We start from the raw sequence: 14,835 nt of genomic DNA, 5'->3' as shown, positions 1-14,835 counted from the left end.
TACATTCTCTTCCGAACTGGAACTACCTCTAGTGCTAAAAAAAAAAAAAAAAAAAAAAAATATATATATATATATATATATATATATATTATTAAAAAATGTTTAACTTAACAAAATGATTTCATCACGGATAAATTACAAGCGGAGGCAGAGGATTACGACACATGGATTCATTATTCGATATTCTTTCCTATACAAAATATAAACGAAAAATACAAAAAGATATTTACAATCCACGTAGGTACATTAATTCGACACATATAAAGTATGATGTGAAATCGTAATCCCGTCGATGCACGACATCGCTACTGACGACATACATTCTCGCAGAGTTAATGCACACTCGCTTGCCGCGTATCGGCACACGCGTGTGCCGATCTATACTTTAATATATACGTATCATATATAGAGAAACTCTTTGGTAATTAAATCTTGAACTCGCTTTCGTGAAAAAAATACAGCTTCCTTTTCGCTAGTTCGGCGTGGATACCAAAAATCGTCCAAGAACTATTGTCGCGACGTGACTTTCAAAACTTCTCGAGCGGTCGATTCGATACGATATGGTCGTCTATCATTGCGACGGCGAAATACGTTTTGCAATTACAATCGTCGACGTCAGCTTGGCTGACGGTGCGGTGAATTACATTTCCGTAATCATAGCGATCGTAAGAGGAACGATAAGTGTATACGTACATTACTTAAAGTGATTATTACTATTTCCAGTAATTATAATCGATGCGACAAGTCTATTACTTAAATATTTCTTGCCCGCAGCGCTTACGTGATCCGGTATCTTGTCTCTTGCACGAAATTTTGGATAAGTGAATAATTTAAAGCCGTTTCTTTCAACTTAAACTAAATGCCTTTTACATTTTTTGTTTTATATTACATAAATAAATAAGATTTCTGCGTTTGTTAATAATTTCTTGCGTGTGGAAAGGAGTTTTTATGAAAGTTATCGGAATATTATGTCGGACTTGGTGAATTTTTCACATTTTTACGAATATAGGACATATTATTTATATATATAATATATATGTATTCTACATATTTGAAATTTTATACGACTAACTTTGGTACAATTTCCCTCTCTAACTAATATCGTAGATTCTCTTTGTTCCGTGTCATCAGCCTTATAAAGAGCTGAAATACAAACAGCAAACGAACGTTTAATCTTGCAATTTAATTCATTTAAATTTTACTTAGAAAATCTCTATTATTCATTATACAAACGAATATAACTCTTAAAAATTATCAACTTAATAAATTTAATCAAAAGAAGTAAAAACAACGAAAGTTTGAATCTAGTCAGTAGTGACGGAAAGTAGGCAAGCTTCTTTTTTCTTTTAATAATAAATTGATGATACGTTTGCTCGCATAGTGTCCCAGTATTATTTCACGTCTGTTACACGCGACGACAAATGCTATCGAATTTGCGGTGTGTACTTTGTCGCATCTCCGACAAGTCACTGGTAACTTTAACCGTTTTCGCGGGTTGAATTTTCGCGATCGATACGCAAGAAGTTGCGATCGAAGGATCGGCTTCGACCGCGCGTTTCATATGTAGTTTCGCGCTTCATATGAAGAGATAATTTTCGTAGTCGGCGTAAGAAGAGGCGGTCACATGTTTCGACGTGAGCGGCGTCGACGGGACGCTTTGCGGGAATTGCTGCGTTCGCGGCAGCTGCACTTGCGGAAGATCCGCTTTGCGGGATACGACTATTCGCGACGTTTGGCTGCTGATGGAGCCCAGCGACGACGAGTGATGCTGGTCCCGATGGATATTGTTATTGTTGTTGCTGCTCACGACGATGCCGGCTTTCCCAGCGAGGTGGTGTAGGCTCAGGTGATTGTTATTCTCGATCCTCGAGCCGTAGTGAATAGGAAGACCGTCGTGGAGATTCAGCCTCGACATCGCGACGGTGATGCTGGAGTCTGACGCCCACATGCTCTGAAACGACATCCGATTGTGCAATCACGTTTGACTTTCTATTAAGCTCTTATGAATAATTCTGACGACAGCGCAATTACACGGGTCGGATCTTGCGATTACTAATTTCCTTGTGGGAGTACGCGTAGTGTATCGTACTTTTTTTTTTTTTTATTTGAAGAGTTGATTCATTTAGCGAGGCGTTAGTATTAATTTCTGTAGACACAATTATAATAAGTTTAATCACAAACGCATAGTAAAGTACACATTTTTTTTTCTTTTCAGGAATATGTTTTTTAATAAAACGTAATGTGAAGGATATTGATGTGTTATTTTAGCTAAAATATTTTTATACAATTAATATTTAGATAAATATATATTGTACGCATATTTTAAACATATTTAATATTTAGATATTACATATCTAAATGTTAAAAAAAATATTTCAATAATTACTAAATTAATACTGCCATACCTTTCGCCTGTGCTGGTTGTAGTCTGGATTGCGTCTAATGCGAAGATGCCTATCCGCGCTGGTCCACCGTTGTGTGACCTTAAGTGGGGAATCGTCGGGGTGTAATTTTCTTTGGTACTCTTCACCTTCGCAGACCTCGTAGAGAGAGAATTGCTCCACCGGTTCCTTGGAGCTGTAGCAGCTTAGCAACATCTGGATCAACTCGTCTACGGTGGTCTGCTCCGAGACCAAAAGACTCTTGTACTTAGACTGTGAACAATAAGCGCCGAGTTTGCTCACAATTACCGTAATATAAACCGAAGCTTCTTTAAGCAACAGTTTTACTGTACCGTAAATGCTTCGAAAAAAATTCACATCGCAGTTTTAAATATATATATTTTTTTTTTATTTTTTATTTACGACATATGCTAAAAATGAAAATACGTCGTAAAATAATTTATTAATTATTGTCCAAAATAAGAAAATATATTATGTAAAATCTTACATTAAACAATTTATTATATATTATAAATTACAAACCGCGTTTATAAAAATTCCTTTTCTCTTTTTTTTTATTATACTTTTTATTCTACTTTATATAAAGCATTTTTTTTTTTCTTTATTAATATTGAAATCTGTTCTGCTTTAGTACGAAAATATATCTTTATTTACCCCGGACATGAGTGCGCTGTCGTATATTTTGACAAGTCCACCACGATGTGTCTGCAACGAGAACCTGCAAACAAGGAGAAGACACGCATAAACACGCAAGTTTACACACTGGGAATTCCACGACATCGACAGGAGCCGGTGAAGTTCAAAGGACACCGGGCGTTATTTTTATATAAAAGCACGGGTTTGTCTGGAAGACAAACGCTCTCGTCCTGTTCTATTAAGCGCGCAGTCACCGCCGGAAGTCTCAAACTGCCGAGAAAACATCGCCGTCGGGGATTCCTTCGTAAACAAGCCGTTCTAATTACCAAAGGGTTGCGGCAAGCATTTTTTTTGTTAATTGCCAAATGTTACTAATATTAATACCGCGTAATATACCGGTAATATTTTTTTACGCAACACGAGAAGCAGCGCGAATAAGTTACAGCGCGCGTGGAATCTGAAAAACGTTCTCGCGCACCTCGGGACGATTTTATAACGACAATTTATAGCCACTGTCAAAATTCCATAAATCCCACTTTGCCTCGCGATCGAACGACCGTATTTACATTCCTCGCGAGCCGTGTATCGAGGATTTAAAGCAACCCACGCGACTACTTGTCCAGGAATTATATCGTCGGAGGAGCGCGGAAAACGTCGACCATTGTTAGCTCGTGCTCGGCGGGCCCTACGGGATGCGCTTATAGTCGCGAGCCCTGAAATTACGTCACGAAGCCGACCGAAACCGAAAGGGCCGGTGGTCAAGTACAAAGGCAGGGGATACGTACTTGGAATCGCCGCGGGGATGGCAGGATTGCAGGACGGCCGGCCTCGCGTCCTCGTCAAGCGGCAGGACGGTGCGCACGTTGGCTCTCCTCACGGTCACCTCCATGGTCAGGTAGAACAATCGGGGATCGCGGTGTCTCATGCGATACTTATTCAGAAGATTTTGCACGACCTCGCGACAGGTCGTCTCGTACGTAATGCTCAGCGTCTTGTACTCGATGTCCGGCCGCAAACAATTGGCGTAGACCTTAATCGTAGTCTGCAAAGAAAAAAAAGATTTCTTTTTTTATTTCTATTTTTCTTTCCCCTGTTAATGCAAACATTAATAATTCTTTACCGGGCTACCTGAAAAAAAGTGATTCGCTCTTTCTCGGTAAGGGTGGAAGGGAGTTATTTTCGTCTCAAGTTAAATTCGGCAGGCTCGGAAAGGCGCAACGCTCTTTTGGCGGTGCGATAAAAAAAAAAGGGTTCAAAGACGCAGGCCTTGACAATTAGTTTATAATTAACTCAGGGACAGGCCGCGTAGCGTAAGACGCTATCAACCCCCTGCGATGCAACTGGTTATGTAGGGATGCGCGCACCGAAAATAAACCAGACACCAGATCACCCCGCTCGCAGATGCCACCGCTCGGCGTACGCCGACATTTATAAGTATAATACATCCGCCTACCGGATCTATGCGGATTCGAAATGACAGATGTTACTTCGTAAAAAAAAAAAAGAAAAAAAAAACCATTAATGCAGAGAATAAAAGGATACACGTGTATCCGGAAAAACAGAATATTGTAATTTTTTAACCAACACTTTCGTTGTGGTTGCGTGAAAAAAATATTTAATGGACGTTATTAAATGTTATTTCATTTATATATAATTTCTTTTAATAATCTCATTTCGACGTAATTTCTTATATTCAGAAACTTTCTGATTCAGCTGTTAGAATTCCAATACCCTGAGTTAATACTATTTGCGGGAATTGTTTCGGTGCACGTGTACTAATCTTTGCAATGTTTTTCCGCGAGTAGGTATACCACATCCGGGCAAGGAGCAAAGATCGTTATGAATCATTCATTCCAAATACTTTAATGACGTTTCTTTTCCCTTTAAAAAATATTTAACGCTCAACATTTTAATTTTTATTTTACTCTTTAAAGGAAAAACTGCGAAACTTAAACGAGTTTTTAAATAATTTCTATATGAAACTTTTTGATGACAATCAAAGTCCCACAAAATTAATAAATCGCTCATTGAAAATTAATAATCACGGATGTCACTTTAAATACCGCACGGAGAGATCAGTTGACCGATGAACCACGTTTTCATACGACCGGGCAACTGGTGAAAGGGAAAACGCGGGAGCTACGGAGGCACGCGAGTGTCAAAGCGAGGCCTGTAACTCGTCAGGATCGAAAGAAGGACATACGACGCTTCGTTACTCCAGAGGTAGACTCCAATATCTCGCACCCGGTTGAGCGAACGAAAATACGTCGCGAGATATTTTGGTTCGATATTTTTTTGGATTCAGAGTAGATTGCTCGCGTACAACTGACACCAAAGCGTCAAAAGTGTCGTCTCGGGCTTTATTTATTTAACCAACAGCGCTTAATACTACGAAAATTTCTTTAAGAAATTAATGCATAAGTGAATCGAAACACTATTTCTTATTTTCAAACTTATTCCGTCGTGTCGCGAGTCACTTACTGATTTTAAAAGTACACCTTGTTCTACGAAATGTATTCGTACCATGGCCGGGGTTTATCACCGTCCAACTCACCTTGCATAATGAGTTCGCAATGATGTCATTTGTTGCTATTTATAAAATCGCGAACGAGGGGGATTTCGATAAGACCTAAGCTGACTTTTTATGCCCTTGATCTTACGTTACAGCTGGTAATAAGATACGAAACGCATCGTTCGAGATAAAGGCAGCCCACCAGTGTGCCTTATGAACATATAACGCGACGGACAGGTATTAAGCAAGAAAAGTATGGATTTTCTTTTTTTTTAAATAAATTTTGTGGTCAATCCACACGATCACTTGACTATCGCACCGTACAATTACACGCTGATAATTTCTGTCGCCGTAAAATCTCTATATTCATCGCGGGATACCTGCAGCTTCGTTTTCTATTCCGCGTTACGGTATTCAAAGTCTCGTTATTCAAGTTCTATGAATCTGAAAGATTGGTTTAATCAATTACCTCATAAAAGGAATTGTAATTACACATCGAGCTTGGACAGGGTTGTCCGACAACTTTGAAATTCTTTTTTTCTTTTTTTTTTTTCTTTCTTATGTTCATTAATTACACAGTTAGCGACAGATTCCGCGCGAGGGAGACGGCTATATTTTAACGTCGCCCTAAAAACTCGCTCTGTAAATCGAAGCTCTAATAAAGAAACCAGCCTGAGGAATTCGACGAAGCGGAGGAAGCCCCAAAATTAAGCCGGTAATGCGCCATATCGGGCACACGACGCGGCAAAAAACAAGAAAAAAAAAAGAAAAAAAATGTATTGAAGCTTAAGAAGAAAAGTAGGCGCCATATGTCACAAGACATCGTCGTAATAGGCGGTCCAATTTAGCTGGAATCCATAAAAATCTCGAGCTCGCTCTTCGCGACGGAAGGACGCCGTAGACATATAGTTTAAGGTTTGTGTGCCGTTAATTGTACGCTGCAAACCGGTACACCCAACCCCACCGCCTGCATCGACTTCTGTCCCTCTTTCCAGTTCCGATTCGTCCTGTTTTGCCCGCCGGCTCATTGGCGCTCTAAATATAGTCACCTTTATCATTAAGTTTATCGTTATCAGCTTAGTTCTCAGCGTCTGCTTCGTAACACCACCCGTTATGCGTATCCCCATTTTGGAGCAAGGTAGGGGTCGATACCTTTCAACGGAAGTCGCTCCTAATCAAAATTAATCTATCTTTAATTTAATTAATTCGCCTTTTCTTTATTGCTCGATAGATTGTGTCATTTCTAAGCGCGTTTAAAAATGTCAACGTTGCCGCTTACTTATAATTTCACGAGCCCGCTAACAGTAATATAATTAATTTGTAATAATTAAATTCGTCAAGTAATAATAAAAAATTGTACGTGTTCGGGCGATCAGTTTCAAAGTGGATATTTAACAAAGCGTTTGAATCTCTTCTACGCCGAGACGCCGTATATTAAATATAACTATATAGGGGAGAGTGACGTCCGGGTCGGCTCGCTAAGTTATTGTTCTTAATGCGTATCGTCTCTCGTTATGACGCCGTCTATTTATAATATTTGTTCTCCTGTTGATAAGACGGGCAATGTCAACGGTGTGTTTCGCTCAAACGGCAGTCGCGCTAATAAAAAGAATTTGTATTTAATGATAACAGCCCTACTATGTCTCACTTTAAAACTGCAAAATTAATGGATAAATTGTTGACAGCGTGTCCCGCGTGTCATCGTCGTACAATTGGATTTCCCATGATACCGCGGGGGTCACGTTCAATTGCGCGTATCGCGATAGCGCCGCAAATTACGCGGCTGCTCGCCTCACGTAGAACAGGCTGCAAAATATCCGCGCGATCACTCGACGTTTTCCACGCTTTAATTACGAAATCCTCGTTAAAGAATTATCATTATTTCTTAATTGATTGGCGAGGCGGAAATTTGCGACCGTTCCTTTTCAATTGAAGCTAAAGTATCGAACGATATCGCGAGCCCAGCGAATTCGACGTTCTTCGTTGGTGTACGGCGTTTTGTTCATTTCCATGCTACTCCACGTAGCCCATGAACAGCGCCTTCAATGGCCACCACTAGTGTTCCCAGGTAGGAGGGCCGTGCATAATAAATTTCTTATCCCGGCGCTCCATTGAATCCCGGGGTCTCCTCTTTCATGCGTGGCACGTGCTTTTCGGCCCTCAGCTGCCATCTTTCCTCGTAAAGTCTTCAGGTACTGTCGTTATTCGAGCACGTGTCCCCTCTCGATTATCCTCCTCTCGGCTTCCGGTCGGGCAAGGGCTCGAGAACGGGCGTAAAACAAAACAAAAAAAAAGAAAGAAAAAAAAAAAACATATTCGTCTCCAAACGAAGAGACACGAAAAAGACCCTGCTCCGCATTTTGCCCCGCTGGCAAAGAGGGCTGTAGACGTCACGAGAATAATTATTTATTAATTTCCTGGAAGAGCGCAGATGTCGGGGAGGGTCGCGAAACAAAAGATAAATCGTAGATAGCGATTCAGATTTATGTGTACAGCGTGAATATTTGTCTTTTTGCTTGTCTGCAGATCGGCGGTGAAAATAATATCCGCGACCATCTGCGCGACAAAAGCTCTGCTGATCGCGCATAATTCGACCACTGCGTCGCGCGAGACCTCCGATCGAGCACCTTTGACATTGTCAGCAGATAATATAGAATTTCAAGTGTCATCGGCTTTAACTAATTCGATCATACGATACTCATTGTCGCGATAAAGCGTAACGTTTCCCGCTGCTGCCAGCACGAGAATCATATCGGTGTCGCTGTTCCGGGAAGCTCGGGCGTTGCTAAATATAATTAAAATTGTCACCCGATTATTACGGCCGCCGGTGTCTAATTAAATGACCGGCCGCAGATCGGATCTAACGATTCCCGCTGTAATCTCTCTCGCAATTAACGCGGTCTCGGCGAAAACTGCTCGTTATGTTGATTAATCTCCGCGGCCGCTGAATTCAAAGCGTTGCAGCGTGGCACGTGGCACAATCGTCACTCTCACCGTTTTTCCCGGGAGCCGGGTCTCATGCAAATTGTTGTCCTTTCGGGACCGCTCGTCGATTTCGAGAATCCGCGAGATCGCGTATCGCGAACGGCGTTGAGAAATTCGCGCGCGCGGACGGATATCTCCCGGCTGAAGTTCTTACTTTCGCGCCACTTTCCCGGCGCGAGACAATGCTCGACACGAAAGCCATGGGAGGCACAATTGTTGCCGAACAACGCGCATTTCGCACGACCGGCGGAAAGCAGTCGTCGACGAGAGACACGAAGATTCGACAGCGGCTGGCAAAACGTCGTCCGCGGCGAAACTGTCGCACGGTACGGTTTACGTAATTTCGATCTGCCGCAGGAACGACTGTCGCGGATTTGGTAATAAGGCTCCTTTTCGAACGTAGACGAGCGCGAGGGTATATTGTTCCACCTGGGAAGCGCAGGCGATTCGCTCGAAGAAGCCGAAGAAGCTCGGACTCGCGAAAAGTCACTTCTGTCACGGGTGGTTCTACGGTGTTGGAGATTACAACGTGTACGGTTTGTCAGAGTAAGAAAATAGCGACTAATTGTGTGCGAAAAAGAAATTTCGCGACGAGCCGCGGCGATTAAATTGAATAAAAAAAAAAAAAGAAAAAGAAGGAAAAAAAGTCGTGTCGTATTGTGGCGCACAATGTCTGTTTCCCAGAATTCACTCGGGGAATAATGACCGTAGAAGTTATATTATATAACGAAGCAATTAATTTTCTCCCGGGGGAAAGAAGCTGAAATAATTTACTTATCGCCGGGGCCGACTAATTAAGAGCGCGGTGCCTTTCTACGTCCCGCCCGATCCATCTTAATTGGCACGCGTAATTCAAGCTTTGCATAACGAACTCCTGTATTTTATTTTCGTCCTGGGAAGCCCCCTGTCTGCTAGGCGTCGGTTTTCACGGTTCTACGGGTCGGAAGGAAAGCGACGCTAAATCGAGCGTGCCGAGTTCAACCGCTGTGTTCCTGAACCGGTCGCCTCGGGGTCGGGAATACCACGCGAAGGTCAATCACTGTCACGCGCATCGCCGGAGACGGGCATTTTTCAAACGTTTCGTCGAAACGAGCCGATCGAGATCGCTCGAGAGAACGACATTGAGCTGGATCGCGATGACGCGACACATTTATCGCGTCCAGCGCTGCAATCGGCGCTGCAACGATTACGTAAGCGATAACGTTTTCTTAAAAACAGGAACTTCCAGCCTTGATTCCGCGGCCTGATTCTATTTCCACGGGACGGAAGTGGAACTCGGATATTACCGTAACATCGAAACATAGTCTGCGTTCTATTTCCACGGAACAGTAAACTGTTGCATTTGGGTTATAAAATTGAGGATGCTACATCGCATGAAGTTGATGACGGGTAATAATGATGACGAGGCAGTGCCATGTAGTGTGGGTCAGGATTATCTTGTGATCTCCTTTTATGGATTACCGTTGTAACGGCAGATTTATCCACTTCCACGTTATCGGCGTGCGTTTTCAAGTATAAATCACCAAATAAAAGAAGCGGGATTTATCTAAGAGCCGCGTAAAACAGGCAAATGACGTCTAAATTAAATTAATTGACAGCGGATGTTCAATGATACGCTTAACAGCCTGGATGTTAAATATCAATTTAATGCAGACATTAGTATTATCAATGCCATACGTTTTTTTTTTTTCTTTTTTTTTTAAATATTGTATATCTCCGCTTATTATTTAACAAATCATTGGAGAGAGGAATAACTTTGAATCGCAATGAGATACAGCCTGATCGCATTAAAAATCAATTAAAAATCCATTGCTAAGATAAGACCGCAGCGTATCGTCGTGGGTACCGTATTTATGTTCGCACATGCTATAGTGTCTCCGAGGCCCGCGTTCCGATAAGAAGCCTCGCGCGAAGGACCACACAGACGCGCGCCTTCTCAAATTCGCCCCGCTGGAACATCGACCGTGTCCAGCCGCGGCAGTCTACGAGTAGCTGACAATTGACACTCGTTTCCGGTCCTTCGAACGAACCGGCACAAAGGAGCAGCGGCGTCCCGAAGGAGAACGGGGGTGGGCACGTGCCCTCATCGCGTGCCCCTTCCCGCTTTTTACGGCCCCGTGTTCCTTCGCAATGTGTTCTCGGTACGCGGAACATAATACGGTCATGCTGAAAAGCTTCCTTCCTGCGCGAGCTTCGTCCGGGGCCATATGGCGAGAGGGGGGCCTTCTTCCTCCCGGTACGCGCGAGATGAAAGCGAAACCGCACGCTGTTACTACTCGTTGCACGGATGAGTGAATGCGCGTGCCGTCACGAGGACGCAATTCGCGTGATAGACCTGCCCGGCCGAGTCTTTAAACCGGACGCGTCAAACGTCTCTCGCCGAATGGTCTCGCAATCGATGAGGAACATCCTTAAATTTCGCAATTTCCCCGGCCGCTTCCTCCTGCTTATGTCCGCCGGCGTTTGTAAACGCGAAGGCTTTAATTTTTTTTTTTCTTTTTTTTTTAAATTTTATTTTATTCTTTTTTTTTTGACATTAAGTAATTGATACGCCGACTGCCGGACCAGTGCGTTTAATATAAACGTTTATTAAATGCTTTCGACGGGTCTGAACGTAGAACGCATTTTATTTCACACGGTATTAACAACGTAATTCGATAGATTTAAAAAGTACAAGCCCATTACACATGACATACCGCACGTATTCGTTTCAGTAATGACAAAGTCATCATCTACTCTAGCCAGTTGATGATAATGACGTGCATGCGCCGCGTCGTTACAAACGAATCGAATAATGCGATAATGAGCCGCCAGAAGTAGACGGATTAACTCCTTAGAATTGCTGGCCGAGGTTTTCTACGTTGAAACAATAGAAGTTTCTCTAATCCGCGCGATTTTAATTCACTTCGTTCTCGCGAGACTCTCGCAAAAGTTTTCACAAAACGCGAGGGAACTCTGTCGCTACTTTGGGAAATTAATTAATAAACCATTTAATCGAGAACGCAGCCCCGCTTGTACAAAATACCATTAAGATTAGTCCACGACCGGTGGAAGTACCAAAAACAGTTGGCTTCACTTCTACGACTTTTTTTTTTTATTCGGGAATGGAACAAGCTGGGAGTGGTGGACCGGAGGGATATGGATCGTTTTCGAGTTTACATCCTGCCGCCTCTCGAAAGGCGGAACGGACATGGTGTCGCGTGCCCAGGTTTGCGTTTGTAAAAGAATAAGACAGCTGCGGCGGTTCGCTCTTGCGAAGAAAGCGCCGGCCAGCTTTTAAAGCGAAGTACCGTTCCCGGGAACTATTCCGAAGTATTTTTGTTATCAGGAAAGCCTAACGTGCGGCGATTCCCTTGTCGTAACGTGCAAATATCGGCGAAGAAATAAAGAAGCGGTTCGCACGAGGAAACGGAGGCAGAAACATTCACCAGGAAATTTTTCTTATTTTATCCGCCGAATATCTCGCTGCGCGAAACCATCGCGTTGTTCAATCTTCATTTCATTAGCTTGCAAAAAAAAAAAGAAAAAAAAATAGAAGTTACATATGCATGTAAGAGTAGTTTCTTTTCACAGGATACGTGAAAGCGACGCTTCTCCGGAGAAACGCTGTTATCAACGCGAACAATTATGCAGACACATAACGTTGCCTCGCGCACACTTAATGTAACAATCTAACAATCTAGCAACTTTCGTAGAACGGATGTTCAATACAAGCTTAGTAGATTCGCAGCTGAGCCGCTCATCGCATACAATTAGCGAACTGTATAAAAAGTTACTCTTGATACGGACATTCTTTATATTAATTGCTAACATCGAGCGATTATCAGAAGAACCAAAAATCGTTATTGGCTCATTAATTAAATTAATGTTCCCGAATGTAATAACGCGCGCGAATTCGGATTCAGTTAGAAAAACAGCACGGCGCGTGGAGCTCGCATGAAATTCTTCTATTATTAAGTTCGCCTCGGGTTCAGCTTTATTAATTTTTAATTACACGCTCTTTAAAGAAACGGAACTATTTGCATTCAAGCGTGTTGTTTTGATTGCCAACTATTCACGGCGTGATCCGGCACGTTAAGGGAAGTAGAAGGTCGGTGACAGACGGTCGTAGGTCCGTATAATTGGTCCTTCCTCTTCTGTTGATTGTTTTAAACGAGAACAACTCGACCAACTTTAAGTCCCCTGTTGCTACCAACACGCGCGCGATTATTAGCGACACACAGCCCGCCGTGCGTGGAATGCTCGCATCCGGTTTGTGGACTGTGGAAGAGCGACTAAAGTGTCCTCTTCTATACCGGCCTGGCGTAGATACGGCTTTAATCTCATCGAGCATGCCACGCCAGCGATCTCGTGAAATAGGGAAACGAGCTGGTTATCGTACTTGCGACTCGTCAACTGCCCTTTCACGGAAGGCAAATTAACGCGTAATTGCGATCGCGAAACATCTTTTCTGCAGTGGCGTAAGCTTGGTTTACCCGTCAAGTTTTACCCTCTAACCTGCCACCCCGTATTCGCATATTATCTATTTTATATTAATTAAACTTTTTATTGAGACATAGAATATTATCTGCAATTTATTACTGCGTAACGTATTAATTTCCCTACATGTAAAATAATTAATAATTAATTAAAGTTATCGTTTGCTAAATTTTATGAAGCTTAATTCTGTGAATGTTTCAAGCATTGCCGGAATATTGTTCGCATTTTATTAAGCTACTGTAAAAAAAATATGCCGTTAAATTATATCGAGGCACAAACTGATCGTAAAAAAAGAAAAATAAAAAGAAAAGAAAGATGCCATTTTTCGCGATACATATCGCAGCGACATTCGACGCCAGGCTGTAATTTACCTGCGATATATCATTTTTCGCAATGATACGGGCGTGCGAGATAATTCGCGAGAGTCACGGAAGGGCTGGAAGGGAGGCACGGTCGTGCATCCGCGCACACGATTACGGCCCGACGTTTTTCCTTTGTGCCGGACCTCCGTCTTTCGACCAATCACGTCGCCACGGTTCGTATCTCGGCCGCCAACTCGCCCTTGTTCCCAGTCAATGCACCGACGAAGTTCTTCCGCTGGACGCACACCTGACTGTGGCCGGCGTAACCGCGACGATAACACCGACAAGGGCGGATTATCGTGAGTTAAGGTACGGGAGTTGTTATGAATAATGCAACGTCGCGCCAGGAGTCGCACGCCATGAAATTTATACGAAAAAAAAAAAAAAAAGCAAGACCGCGCCGATCCCCTTCTTCGAATACAATCTAAGCTGCATTTCTACTTTTGTCTCCGCGTAGATAATAAATCACGAAGGTATTATAAAAATTTATTATATTAAAATTATGAATTTAATTAAACCGAATTAATCGTTTGCGCGTATTATAATATTTTAATTGACTCGTGCGATGGATTGATTAAAATTGAAATTGTAGTTACTCGCTTTCGAATATATTTGTCGTTGAATTAATTTGGATTTTTATAGATTGTAATTTAAGGAGAAAGGCTAGCGATACTGCCGTGATATATTTGTCGGGATTTTAAATTGTCATTTACGAATCGAAAATAAACAAGTGGCGAAACGCGATGACGTTCCGTCTCATTTAACCCAGCCTTTTGACTTCACTTGACCAAGTGTCAATAAGTCGTACACCATGACGCGAAAAAAATTCACTGCAAGAAATTTAGCTTTGTCTCGCTACGATTACTTTTTCATTGTCAATTCTAAATGAGTCGAGTATCGTATTGTTCTTGACTTTTGTAGAAAAGTTCTCTTTTATAGTTCATAGACGATTATTCGAGGCGCGCATTACCAAAAAAAAAGAAAAAAAAGAAAAAACGGTAGAAAAATAACCATTTCCCGCAATAACGTTGCTGGGGGCTCGAAAAACGCAGGTGCACCGTGCACCTGCAGTCAATAAATTCCTTTTTGCACAGTCGCAGCCGCGTTTATATATAGGCTGTCGAACGCGAGACTTCGATGACGTATATCTTACCGAACTATTTTCAGAAGTTCGCCGTAAAACTAATATTGGTGTCGTAATAAGCCGCGAGTGAGTTCGACGGGTTCGTTGCACCGGAAGTGTCATGTTCGTGCTTTAACTCTTTCGTCGGGGACGCAGGAACTACGAAATTGAGGCAGTTTGTTCGTCAACGATTAAAAAGGCACTTGGGGAAAGTCGCTCTTTCTATTTTTTTTTTTTTTTACACGGTATTTGTCATCGCTATAACGATTTTCTGTAACTACGAATTTTGAATGACTTTTGCACATTTTATTTTGATAATTAATAAAAATACTAAAA

The 14,835-nt window shown here is 42.3% G+C and overlaps 1 protein-coding gene across 3 annotated transcripts in view; it reads right to left on the bottom strand.

The window, feature by feature from the left end:
* Positions 1-155: 155 nt before the first annotated feature.
* Rau (RA domain-containing protein rau) overlaps positions 156-14,835 on the bottom strand; it is a 39,108-nt gene continuing 24,428 nt past the window's right edge. For all 3 annotated transcript variants that reach the window (XM_070660947.1, XM_070660946.1, XM_070660945.1), the window contains 4 exons: positions 3,824-4,080; positions 3,057-3,120; positions 2,406-2,654; positions 156-1,951 (listed from right to left, as the gene is read on the bottom strand). In XM_070660947.1, coding sequence (XP_070517048.1) covers positions 1,577-1,951; positions 2,406-2,654; positions 3,057-3,120; positions 3,824-4,080 — 945 coding nt within the window. In that variant the 3' untranslated portion in view covers positions 156-1,576. The remainder of the gene's footprint in view (positions 1,952-2,405; positions 2,655-3,056; positions 3,121-3,823; positions 4,081-14,835) is intronic.

The sequence above is a fragment of the Cardiocondyla obscurior genome, linkage group LG08 (assembly GCF_019399895.1).
Source record: "Cardiocondyla obscurior isolate alpha-2009 linkage group LG08, Cobs3.1, whole genome shotgun sequence".
Classification (NCBI taxonomy): domain Eukaryota; kingdom Metazoa; phylum Arthropoda; class Insecta; order Hymenoptera; family Formicidae; genus Cardiocondyla; species Cardiocondyla obscurior.
This window is presented reverse-complemented; position numbering and strand designations above follow the sequence as displayed.